Source organism: Geospiza fortis, unplaced genomic scaffold (genome assembly GCF_000277835.1).
Source record: "Geospiza fortis unplaced genomic scaffold, GeoFor_1.0 scaffold305, whole genome shotgun sequence".
Taxonomy (NCBI): Eukaryota; Metazoa; Chordata; class Aves; order Passeriformes; family Thraupidae; genus Geospiza; species Geospiza fortis.
Window position 1 is genome coordinate 126581 of NW_005054604.1, and position 11437 is coordinate 138017.

Below are 11437 nucleotides of genomic sequence, written 5' to 3' on the forward strand. Positions count from 1 at the left end.
AATGAGAGGAAGTTTATGTTGGACATCAGGGAAAAATTCTTCATTGAAAGAGGGATTAGGCACTGGAATCACCTGCCCAGGGAGGGGATGGAGTCACCATCCCTGGAGGTGTTTAAAGCAAGACTGGACGTGGCACTTGTGCTGTGGTTAAGGTGATGAGGAGGTGTTGGATCTTTTCCAACCAAAAGTCTTTTCCCACCTAATTCATTCTGTGGTTCTGTGATTCCCTCCCCTCTCCACCCTCCCCTGGCGCAAAACTTCCCCTAAAGAGGAAGGGAAGGGAAGGGAAGGGAAGGGAAGGGAAGGGAAGGGAAGGGAAGGGAAGGGAAGGGAAGGGAAGGGAAGGGAAGGGAAGGGAAGGGAAGGGAAGGGAAGGGAAGGGAAGGGAAGGGAAGGGGAGAGAGAGCTCCAGCTGGGAGCGTGCGGCAGCACGCAGTGACAGGAGGGAGCAGGCAGCTCCGTGGCAGTGACAGGGAATCTGAATGAACTCGTTCTGGTTACCAAACAGATCTGTTCCCAACAAAATGTCAAGGGAATCGGTGATAAATTTTAGTCAAGCAAATTCCTCTGCTGGGTTTAACTGCGCTTTGATTAAAATGCTGCCTCGCAATCAAAGCTGAAATGGGTTATAAAACATTCATAGGCACAAGCCTTCAGAAGGAGGTATTTTTTTTTTTCTCTTTTCCTTTTCAACAAATTCCTCAGTGAGGAGGGAAGGAATACAGGGAGAGCACAGGGCACACGGGTGCCTTCAGCAGCTGTGTCCACATGGACATGAGACACTCGGGACAGGGCGTGAAGAGATGCCCTCTCTCCAACCTGCAGAGCCACCCCAGAGATGGCTCTGCCACCCATCCCCTTACCCAGCACATCAGTGGTGTTGATCTGCAGGATCAGCCAGCTGTGGCCATTCTCTTTGTAGGAGCCAAAGATGGTGAAAATGGTGCTCTTCTCTCCAGGCTCGGTCAGGAGCCCGTACACAAACACCGGCTTCTCCGAGAACGTGAACACTTTCCAGGTTTCCCCTTCGTTTGTGCTGTACCTGCACAAAAAAGGAGATTGGGAGAGGTGACAGGGGCATGTCCTGCTGTCCTGCTGCAGGGCACTCTCTGCCATGCCAGCCCCTGTGCCCTGACACTCACTTGAGCTGGTCGGTCTCGGTGCCTTGGGCGATGGCCACCAGAATTCCACCGTGGTCACCCCAGGTGTAGTAGTGGGGTCCAGACAGTGCCTGGAAGAGAGACAGTGCTGAGGGGTCATCAGAGCTCTGCTGAGTGAAGGGAAATGGCGTGGTCAGAAACTCTGCCTGAGCCAAGCTAATGCTTCAGCCTCGGCCAAATCAAGTATCTGGAGGCACCAGAGATTCAAGTGTTTATGGGACACCATCTGCAGATGAGAACAGCCAGCCCATTTCCCCTAAGAGACGTGTGTAAAGCTGCCCTGAGCCCTGGACTCTGCTCCTCCTGTGCTCTGTGCAGGGAAAGAATCAGTGGAAGAAGCACCATGACACAAAACCAGAGTCCATCACTCCTCCTCTCATTTGTCACCTCTGTGAGGCTTTCCTGACACCCAGCAGTGACTTGTGGCCATCCCAGGACTGCAGAGAAGCTGGCCCTCAGGCTGTGGAAGGTCTTGTGAATGTTCAGAGAGAAGTGGGGCCATGGCATGCAGAAACAAGCCCCGGAGACAATTCATCCATGGCAAGAAGCTTGGATCTCACGCTCACCTACACCTCCAGCACACAATCAGCTTTGCTTTCCCATCCAGGGAGCCCAGAGCACCTTGGGATGCAAACAGGGAGTGTGTCCCTGCCAGACCCTGCTCACAGGATGTGCTGTCACACCTGGGGACATTCAGGGCACTGAACGCATTGTTCCTTTCTTCTCTGGGCTGTGAAATCACCCCAGTGATCTGCAGAGCCTCCCAGCCTGCTGCTGGCCAAAGCTGAGCAGGAGGAGCTGTGGTGCTGCTTCTCAGCTCCACTGCTGGGTCATTCTGCACCTCTGCTCATGATACAAAGACCAGGAGCTTTGGGTTCCTCAGAATGCTTGAACTGCACTCCAAGGCAAACTCATGGAGCTTGGCACCTGGAAGTCTCTGGTTTTGGACAACCTGTCAGCTCCTGCTTGGTGGCAGGGTCCCCACAGCTGCTCTGCATCTGGATTTTGGAGCCAGGAGCAGCCTCTGAACCACCTCTGGCATCAGCCAGACCTGTGGTGTGTCCCCAGCCCCCGTGCAGCTGCCCAGACCTCGTCCCGACCGCGCAGCACTCGCAGGGGGAGAGGAGGCTGCTCAGCTCCCAGGATTCAATGGCTTGCAGATGTTGGAATACCACATTACACTGGCTGCAGAGTGCACAGGCACGCCACAAACACTGCCACAGACCAGAACATCCACGCAGTGAACAGCAGCACGCTCCCCATAAACCAAGGGCAGCTCCCGTTTCTCTGGAAGAAGCCAGAGCCTCTCCAAACTCTCTCACACACAAAATCCTGGCTGTCAGTCCCATCTCAAAGACACCAAATGCTCCATGCTGAGGAAAAGTCCTGCCAGATGTAAAGGAAAAACAGAGGAGGGAGCTCTCCTGTGTCTGAATCCCCCATCTACACCAGAGGTTCATCTCCAACCAACCCACACCTGGTCCTTCATCTAAAAACCTTTTTCCCTCATTTTAAGGCATTGAGCACCTTCCAGCTCTTGGATGCATATGAAATCACCTTTAGTTTAACTCATTTATATTGCTGCCAAAATTCTTCCTGTTCCCCCACCACACTGGCTGATCTGGCAGGTGTAAGAGCAGCCTTACCTCTCTCCACCTTGCTCCAGCACTGCTCGAGACATAAACATTGGTTTTCCTTGCCATGTTCTTGCCAACGGAGCCTGGGAGAATGGGAGAAATCATCCTTCTTGAGGAATGCAAAGTGATTGCTTAAAAGGCAGCCAGACACCTCCAAACTATTTTTATCTGTGATTGAGGAGATGATTTTTCACACTATAAATTAATCCCTTCAAAAGCAAATATTTCAAGGACTATTTCAAGTTTTGAAAGCAGATGGGGGAAAAACCCATGGCTACAAACATGATTAAACAAAATGTGTGCTTTCTTCAGTAACAGAGCGAGACAAACAGGAATTTCTGAATCTTAAAGAAGCCCTTCACGAGGATCAGGAAAGAAGATCAGAACAGAGCAGGTTTCTCACATCTCTGTGCTGCAGTGAAATGTTCCTTCTGTAATTACTGTATGGGGACTGCAGCAGAGAAAGGACCAAAATGCACCATTTAATTGCATTTTATAACCTGCTTGTACAAACTAAATACTGCCTGGCAACAACACCCCACAAAGCCAAGGGAAAAGCAGTACCAGTGGCAATGATCAGTCCTGGCGCCGACTCCTTGGAGAGAATGGGCATCCTGCGCAGCTGGAAATTCAGCAGCTGGCTCAGGCGCTGGGCCAGGTGGAGAGAGCAGCCCTGGGACAACTGGGAAAGCAGAACAGTGGATTAACATCCATCCCTCATGCTGTGTATTCCAGTCCTCTCTGCTTGGAAAGGCCAGGAGGGACTCCCTTGTGGTGGCATTGCTGTTTCAACCTCTTTTCGTAGAGTGAAAACATCTCCAAGATCACCAAGCCCACCATTAATAAACCCCCAAATGCCACTTTTGGGGGTGTTCTCCCTGTCCCACCCCCCCGTGGTACCTGGCAGTCGATGTGCTCCCCATATTGGGTCTGTGTGGGGGGCTGGAGCAGCTCCCAGGTGCCGCCCTTGTCGAAGGTGATGACGGAGCGCATGTTCTCCTCGCTGAAGGAGCCGTTGATCAGCGTGGCGATGTAGACGCCCCGCACGCCTTCCACGCGGTGGAAATCCGCGAAGGGCTCGTTGGCAAAGTACCTGTGGGGTGGGGGAAATGGGAAATGAACCCCTTCCCATAAGGCTGGGGATGTGACGGATCGGCAGGCAAAGGTAAGGCGTTGATGCAGCACAGCCAAAAATCACAGATTTCGGTCGATGTTCTCATTTGCCTTGTGGTAATCACAGATCCTCTAAACAGAGAGAGACAGCTCTCTCCCAGGATTTTCCTGGGAAGCTGTGAGAAAGCTCAGAGAAACAAATGATAAGCAATTCTTATCTCCACTTGCTGCACCTGTTGTTGTGCACATGTGGAATGTGTTACGGAGATTTTTTTACCAAAGGGTGAATTCTTAATTGGACACTGAAGGGTGTTTGGATATATTGACCAGTTAAGTCAAAGTTGTATTGGATTGTGAGATGAGCTTCTTAATAAGTACAGTATAGTATAATATAGTATAATAGAATATTATACTATATTCTATAGTATAATACAGTATAGTATAGTATAAAATAGTATAACAGAATATAGTATAATATAGCGTAATAGTAATATAGTATAGAATAATATAGTATAACAGAAAAAAATTATAGTATAATTATAGTATAATATAGTATAATAGATTGCAGCCTTCTGCAATCATGGAGTCAATGCTAATTATTCCCCGTTCAGGGGACCATTGATAAGTCCTGTCTTACCTGACCAAGGTGTCGCTGCCAGCTCCCCCTGGGCTGTAGTAGAGCACATTTTCTAGTGACAGGGAGAACTTCAGGCCCTCAGCCTCCGAGATGTAGAGGTTGGTGCGGTTGTTGTCGTGGCTGACACACACAAACACCTGGTCCTCCGAGGCATCAGCAATGTAATATTCCTTTGGGACACAGAGAACAGGCTCTGTGTGTGTGTGTGCACACAGGCTGGTTTGGATTTCCTCTTGTCTTGCTTCCACCTTTTTGTATTTTTCCCACTCAGCAGCTGGAAAATCTTCCCTTTGTTTTTTCTGTTGTGTTCCCCCTACAGTGATTCCCTGCAAAGCCCCCTGGAGCAGCACTGGTCCCAAGCCCCATGTTGTGCTGGATCTCTGGACCCCCCTGAGGCTGGGAGGGCACCCCACTGCTCTGCCAAGCACCAAAACCTGCTTCTCATGCCCTCCTTCATCCCCACCAGCCTGGAGACACCACAGCATATCTGTTCATGCACCAGGGACTCTTTGCAAGCCCTGGTGGTGCCCTGGGCTTCCTCAGCCTGCAAGAATTGGATGCTCTAGGTTGTGCCCCATGCCATGGGAAGAGGTAAAGTCCCCAAAAGCAGAGTCAGAGGAGTGGGATCAGCCCCTCTCTGGTATCTGGGCTTTGCTGCCAGCCCCCATCCCAGGTGACTGTCCAGGTGCCATCGTGTAAACCACGAGATCATCCCAACAGGAGCCTTTGCTCTGCCACCCCCCCCAGCAGGGTCATACGAGGTCCTTTCCCTCTCCTGCAGCATCTGGAGCTGCTGCTGGCACCGCAGGGTGTCCTTGGCAAGGCAGGGAGCTGGGAAGCTGCTCGGGAAGCACCACTTACCTTAATTGGATGCTTGGTAACGAACTGTGCCACCCGCATGGGCTTGCGGTTGAAGGAGACCCAGAGCTGGACTGAGGGGGGCTGTGAGCTGCCGAGCAAACGCTGTGCAGAGCACAGGGACACGTTAGGAGGGGCTCTCACCCCAAAAAACCACACTCATCTCCACTGGGATCACCCAGTGCCTGGGACTTCCCCCTCCCTGCATGTGAACAAAGCGTGGCAGCTGCGCCAGGCTGGGAGCAGTGATCCCCACTCAGGGTTTAAATTGCCACAGCAAGGGCTCAGCAAGGAGACAAACTGTCCTTCCTGGTCAGGTGGGGGCAAGGAGGCTGGGTTTAATTCCTCCTTTCTCCTCAGAGCACACTGACCTTTCCTTCCTATTTTTACCGATTTGCGCAAAACGAAAGGCGCCGGCGCAAAGCTGGGAAAGTAAAAAAGCTGGGGGCAACCTCTTTCATACAGAACGCCAATGGTGAGGACCTAAACCCAGATCTAGGCTCCAAAAATAAGCGGCCTGGTTTTTGGTTTGTTTTTTTTTTTTTTTCCTTTTTCCCCCCCTTCCCCCCATTCTCCTTTTCACAAAGCAACCGTGCCTCCCACGGAAAGGAGCAGAAGTCAGAGCCCTGGGCGCCGCTGCCACCCAGCCTGTCCTTCCCCAGCACCACCCCTGCTGCAGCCAGGCTTGGAGGCAAGTGCCTCATTCTAGACCTGGGGATGTGACTCCCAAATGAGGGGTTTGCAGCCAGCCTCCCTCTGTCTCGGTGTTTCCCAGCAGTGCTTGCTGTGGGGTGGAATACGGGTGATTTTATTGATGTTTAGTCATTACAGCTGCAGGACGAAGCAGGGAGTGCTGCCCGCTGGCCCCTGAGTGCTCCAAAAGCAGGAAAAGCTCCAAAGCACCCCAAAATGGTGCCCAAACCTTCCTCAAGGTTTCAGGATGCTGCCCCTGAGCTCAGTGGCTTCCCTGCAGAGACACAAACCACCCCCAGTGTTTCACCCTACACCAGCACCGAGCCCTCGATAAAATCTCCTGCAAACCACAGAGCAGGCACAGCGCCAAGGGGATGGGCCCTGGGAGTTACAGGCTGTACTACCTGCAAGGCAGACTTCTGAGAAACTGAAATTGCTCTGCAAATGTTCCCTGCCTCTGTCAGACACCGCTGTGCCCGCTCAGGGGGCCGGAGGTGACACAGCTGTCACTTACTGCCTAGGAAACCCTCCCTGGTTCTGCCAGCAGCCACCCCTAAATAAAGAATTCCTTCTTAAAGCTGCCTTCTTACTCGATGGCAGCTGCAGGGGAGAAATGCATCTTTTGAAAAGAAAGCTGCTCCTTGGATTCTAGAAGGATCAGGACTTTGTCCCTCTGCTGCTGTTTCTGATCTAGAAAGGCCTGGCCCTCAGAGGAAGCACAGACACTTTCTTGCTGTCTTTCAGGTTTGTTCGAATTTGGCCGAGAACTAAAAAGCACAGAGAGGCTCTGGCTGGCTGCAGAGGGACCAAAAGATCACTTTTGCTCACCCACATGCTCTTTTCTTAGGCAAGCAGACTGAAAATGCAGCTTTCTTTCCAGGCTGGAGCACATTAGGCTGCTTGGAGCTGGTCCACGTTTGATGGTAATCTCCTCTGACAAGCGGCCTCCTTTAACCACCGAGCTGCCGAGCCACATCCCCCTTCCCCTGCCACCCCCACCCCGCTGTTCACAGCCATCCTCTGGTTTTTCCCTGCTCCCAGCCCTCTGCAGGCTGACCTATTTCTGCCCAGCCTGCCCGAGGCAGGGTTATGGAAACACCACGGGGAGAGAGCAGCACGGGCAGCCACTGCTGTGAGCCCAAAGGCTGGGTGACACCTCTGTGACAAGCCAGCGAGCTCTGAAGGCTGTGAGGTGCAGCAGAGATGCTCCTGCCCGCTGTGGCTCTGCACCACACCCACCCTCGGCGGCGAATTCCTCGCACGTCACTCACCACAGACTTGGTTGCAAACATGTATTTGTCCCTGAGCTGGAAATCCTGCACATCCTCCAGGATGATCTCCTTGTTGTCCCGGCTCTGGAAGAAGTCTGTGCTGCGGATGATGGTCGAGGCGCCCGAGGGCTCGTGCCGCTCGATGTACACCGTGCTGGGCTTGTCGTAGGGCTCAACCCCCCTGGGAGCACAGGGGACACGGTGGGATGGGAGAAGAAGGCAGCAGGAGCAAGGAGATGGGGTAGGAGGAAAGGGAAGCACCCTTGTGTCACAGACATCTTTTATGAAAAATCTTTTCTTTAGGATTTTTTCTCCTGAGAAGCTGAAAGGCCTCAGGAACAAAATGTAAACAATGGTTATCTGCTGCTGTGGAATGCAACAGGTGCATCTGTGATTGGTCTCATGTGGTTGTTTCTAATTAATGGCCAATCCCAGTCCAGCTGGCTCGGACTTTCTGTCTGAGACACAAGCCTTTGTTATCATTCCTTCCTATTCTATTCTTAGCTAGCCTTCTGATGAAATCCTTTCTTCTATTCTTTTAGTATAGTTTTAATATAATATATATAATAAAATAATAAATCAAGCCTTCTGAAACATGGAGTCAAATTCTCGTCTCTTCCCTCAACCTCAGACCCTTGCGAACACCGTCACACCCCTGGGTGCCAGGCTGTCACTTGTCACCCTGCCCTGGCACATCCCCACAGTGCAGGGTGAGGGGAGCAGGGCTGGAGCACACCCTGGTACCCAGATTTCCGATCTTCACAGGGCAGCAAACAGTGCAAGAGAAGTGTCTTCTTCCCTTGAAAGACAGGAGCTGGGTGCAGTACATACCAAGAAAAGGACTTCACGTGCTCCTGAATCATTATCCAGGTCTGGCCAAAGTCATCTGATTTCCAGAGCTGCAACAACAAAGGTGAGAGATGCCAGTAGGACTGGGACACAAACAGACCCAATCTTTGAAGAGACCCCATGTGTCCATCCATGGCTGCTCCCAAGACTTTTCATGTGGCAGCTCCTGGAGCAACAGCCACTTTTCTGTTAATAACAGATAACCCAAACAGCAAAAAAAACCATCCTTTAGTCTTCTACCAGAAGGATTTCCCACTGTTTACCTCCAGGTTTTACTCACTGTGTCTATCTGAAGGTGCTGTAATTATTTTCAATCTTTACCCAACAGCTCCAGAGGGAAAAAAAAAAAAGGTGTTTGTATTCAAGCAGCAATTTGTTATTCAGGACCCAAAGGGAAACCACAGGCCCACATGAAACACTGCAGAGGTCACCCTGCCTCAGCTGCCAGGGCTCTGTGGTGAGTTATGACCACGGTGGTTGGGGTGAGGGATGTGGCTGGGAGCAGCGTGGATGGAGGAGATAGGAAGGGAAATAAGACAGGCAGCCTGCAGGTATTGTGTCCTCATTCTCCAGAGGTGGGAACAGGACAGGCTGTAGGGAAGGGAGTGACCTGGCAGATTTGGACAGCTCTGCATGTGAGATCAGACTCCTGAATGGCCAGAGTGGCACAGACATCTTTTATGAAAAATCCTTTCCTTAGGATTTTTTTCTCCTGAGAAGTTGAGAGGCCTCAGGAACAAATGTAAACAATGGTTATCTGCTGCTGTGGAATGCAACAGGTGCATCTGTGATTGGTCTCATAGAGTTGTTTCTAATAAATGGCCAATCACAGTCCAACTGGCTCGGACAGAGAATCCAAGCCACAAGCCTTTGTTATTCATTCTTTCTTTTTCTATTCTTAGCTAGCCTTCTGAGGAAATCCTTTCTTCTATTCTTTTACTACAGTTTTAATGTAATATGTATCATAAAATAATAAATCAAGCCTTCTGAAACACTGAGTCAGATCCTCGTCTCTTCCCTCACCCTTGGACCCCTGTGAACACGGTCACAGACTGTGTCCTCATTTCCCAGAGGTGAGAACACGACAGACTGTAGGGAAGGGAGTGACCTGGCAGATTTGGACAGCTCTGCATGTTGGATCAGACACCCTGAATGGCCGAAGCATGAAGCCACATGGCCCGGCACAAGGCACGGCGGCTCTCAGCTGTGAGAGGCCACAGGAATATCCCAGCAGGGCAGGGTAGGATGCTGGGTGCCCACCTGAGCAAAGTGCTCACCTGTTTTTTAGGGTGAGACCTGTCGAAGCCCAGGAGGAGGTTGGGGTTCCTGCTGTGCAGGAGGAGGTCTGCTGCTCTGAAGGGGATGGAGAAGCCTTGGATGGTGTTGCAGAAGTCGGTGGTGATCCAGAGGTACGGGGCAAAGGCGTCCACAAAGATATACTGGGAGTGGAGGGACAGACAGGGCAGAAGGTCAGAGCAGAGCTCAGGCTGGCAGCAAGCAAGGTGCACATCCCAGGGGAGCCTTTGGGAGGGCAAACTTTGGAGGAGAAGAATTTTCCCCGCTCCCACCACACTCTGACCATCACCAAAGCAAAAGAAGCGCCTGGCACACGCCACCTCTGCCCCAGGGACAGCCCAAGCGGTGTCCAGACACCCTGAATGGCCAAAGCATGAAGACACCCCAACAATCTTTGTCCCTGTGACAGCAGGGACAAAGGACCAGCTGCCACGTCCCCCTCACCCTCTTGTTGTCAGCTGGGCTGTGGTAGAACTGGGCGATGGCCACCTCGCTGCTGTTCCCCCCATCGAAGCTGAACCTCTCCGAAATCTTCTTAAAACTCTTCCCGTAGTCATAGGACACATAAACCTGCGAAAGAGAAGCCCCACAATGAGAAGCACAAAGTTCTGAGCTCCCTTCTGACAGATTTGGTGAAAACTCAGTGAGCTACGAGGTGGGGAAATATTTGAGATTTTCCCAACCGTGCCTTGAACCCATGGGGCAGCACAGAGGATATTTAATATTTTTGTGCCTCCGAACCCAAACTTGTGGGCTTTTTTTGTGATATTTAATATTTTTGTGCCTCCGAACCCAAACTTGTGGGCTTTTTTTTGTGTCTGAGGACACCAGAGCGAATCAGGCTGTAGCTCAGCAGCCACCACCACCTTGGTGCACCTGGAGAGGACCAGGGTGTGTTACTCACATCGCTGTTTTTGGGGCCCAGCAAGGACAGGCTGTCCCTGGCCAAGGCCACAATCACGTTGCTCTTCTCTCCTGCCCAGTGAACGACCATCTGATTGTGGGAATCATTGAGGCTGACCTGCAATGCCAAGGAAAAGAACATCCTGAGCCACAGCCTCCCCCACAGGGACAGCAAACACCCTCTCATGCCACCCTCCCTTGGAAATACCAGACTTTGGGAAAACTCATTCACAGCAGCATCTCTCCTGAACACGTTGGCAGAATGTGCCTGAAAGGGTAAATTTTCCCTTTATTCTTCCTCAGACAAACAGGATTCAGGGGATGATGAGAATGAAAACTCAAACCAAGCACTGGGAAGTGTTTTCAAATCCAGGTTGATGAGGCCACAGGGGAGGTTTAGCTGGATACCAGGGACAGGTTTTTCCCCCAGAGGGTGCTGGGGGCTCACTAGGGAATGGGCACAGCCCCAGGAGCTCCAGGAGTGTTTGGATATTGCTCCCAGGGATGCTCAGGGTGGGATTGTTGGGGTGTTTGTGCAGGGTGGGATTGTTGGGGTGTCTGTGCAGGGCACAGCCCCAGGAGCTCCAGGAGTGTTTGGACAGCACTCCCAGCGATTCACAGGGTGGGATTGTTGGGGTGCCTGTGCCAGGCCAAGGGTGGGCCCCTTCCAGCCCAGGATACTCCATGTTTCCCTGCTGGTTTCCAGCACACACACAGAGCCATACACGATCCCGTTATTCCCGATATTCCCGTGTGAGCTGTATCTGCCAGCACAGCGCTGGTTTCTATGGGGAAGCTCTCGCAGCAGCAGCACGGGGGGAGCTGACAGTGCAGGACAAACCCTCTGTGGCTGGCAGCAGCCAGCAGGGACAGCCAGGCGTGCCGGGAGAGCAGCTCAGGCCGGCCGTGGATGCAGCAGAGCAGTGCGTGCCTGAGCCCTCGCACGCCACAGCTCAGCCCAGGGCTCTAACCCCGGAGCTGGGGCCTTGGGAAGCTGTAAAAATACAGGATAAGCCCTTC

General features: G+C 52.0%; 1 protein-coding gene across 2 annotated transcripts in view; it reads right to left on the reverse strand.

Moving 5' to 3' along the window:
- Positions 1-10532, reverse strand: part of SORL1 (sortilin related receptor 1) — a 42932-nt gene extending 32400 nt beyond the window's left edge. For both annotated transcript variants that reach the window (XM_014310883.2, XM_005430130.2), the window contains exons 1-12: positions 10419-10532; positions 9959-10084; positions 9496-9657; positions 8201-8268; positions 7370-7550; positions 5409-5510; positions 4548-4717; positions 3698-3890; positions 3362-3479; positions 2807-2880; positions 1143-1231; positions 864-1042 (exon numbers count right to left, since the gene is read on the reverse strand). In XM_014310883.2, the coding sequence (XP_014166358.2) occupies positions 864-1042; positions 1143-1231; positions 2807-2880; positions 3362-3479; positions 3698-3890; positions 4548-4717; positions 5409-5510; positions 7370-7550; positions 8201-8268; positions 9496-9657; positions 9959-10084; positions 10419-10508 (1552 nt within the window). In that variant the 5' untranslated portion in view covers positions 10509-10532. The remainder of the gene's footprint in view (positions 1-863; positions 1043-1142; positions 1232-2806; positions 2881-3361; positions 3480-3697; positions 3891-4547; positions 4718-5408; positions 5511-7369; positions 7551-8200; positions 8269-9495; positions 9658-9958; positions 10085-10418) is intronic.
- Between the last annotated feature and the right edge of the window lie 905 nt (positions 10533-11437).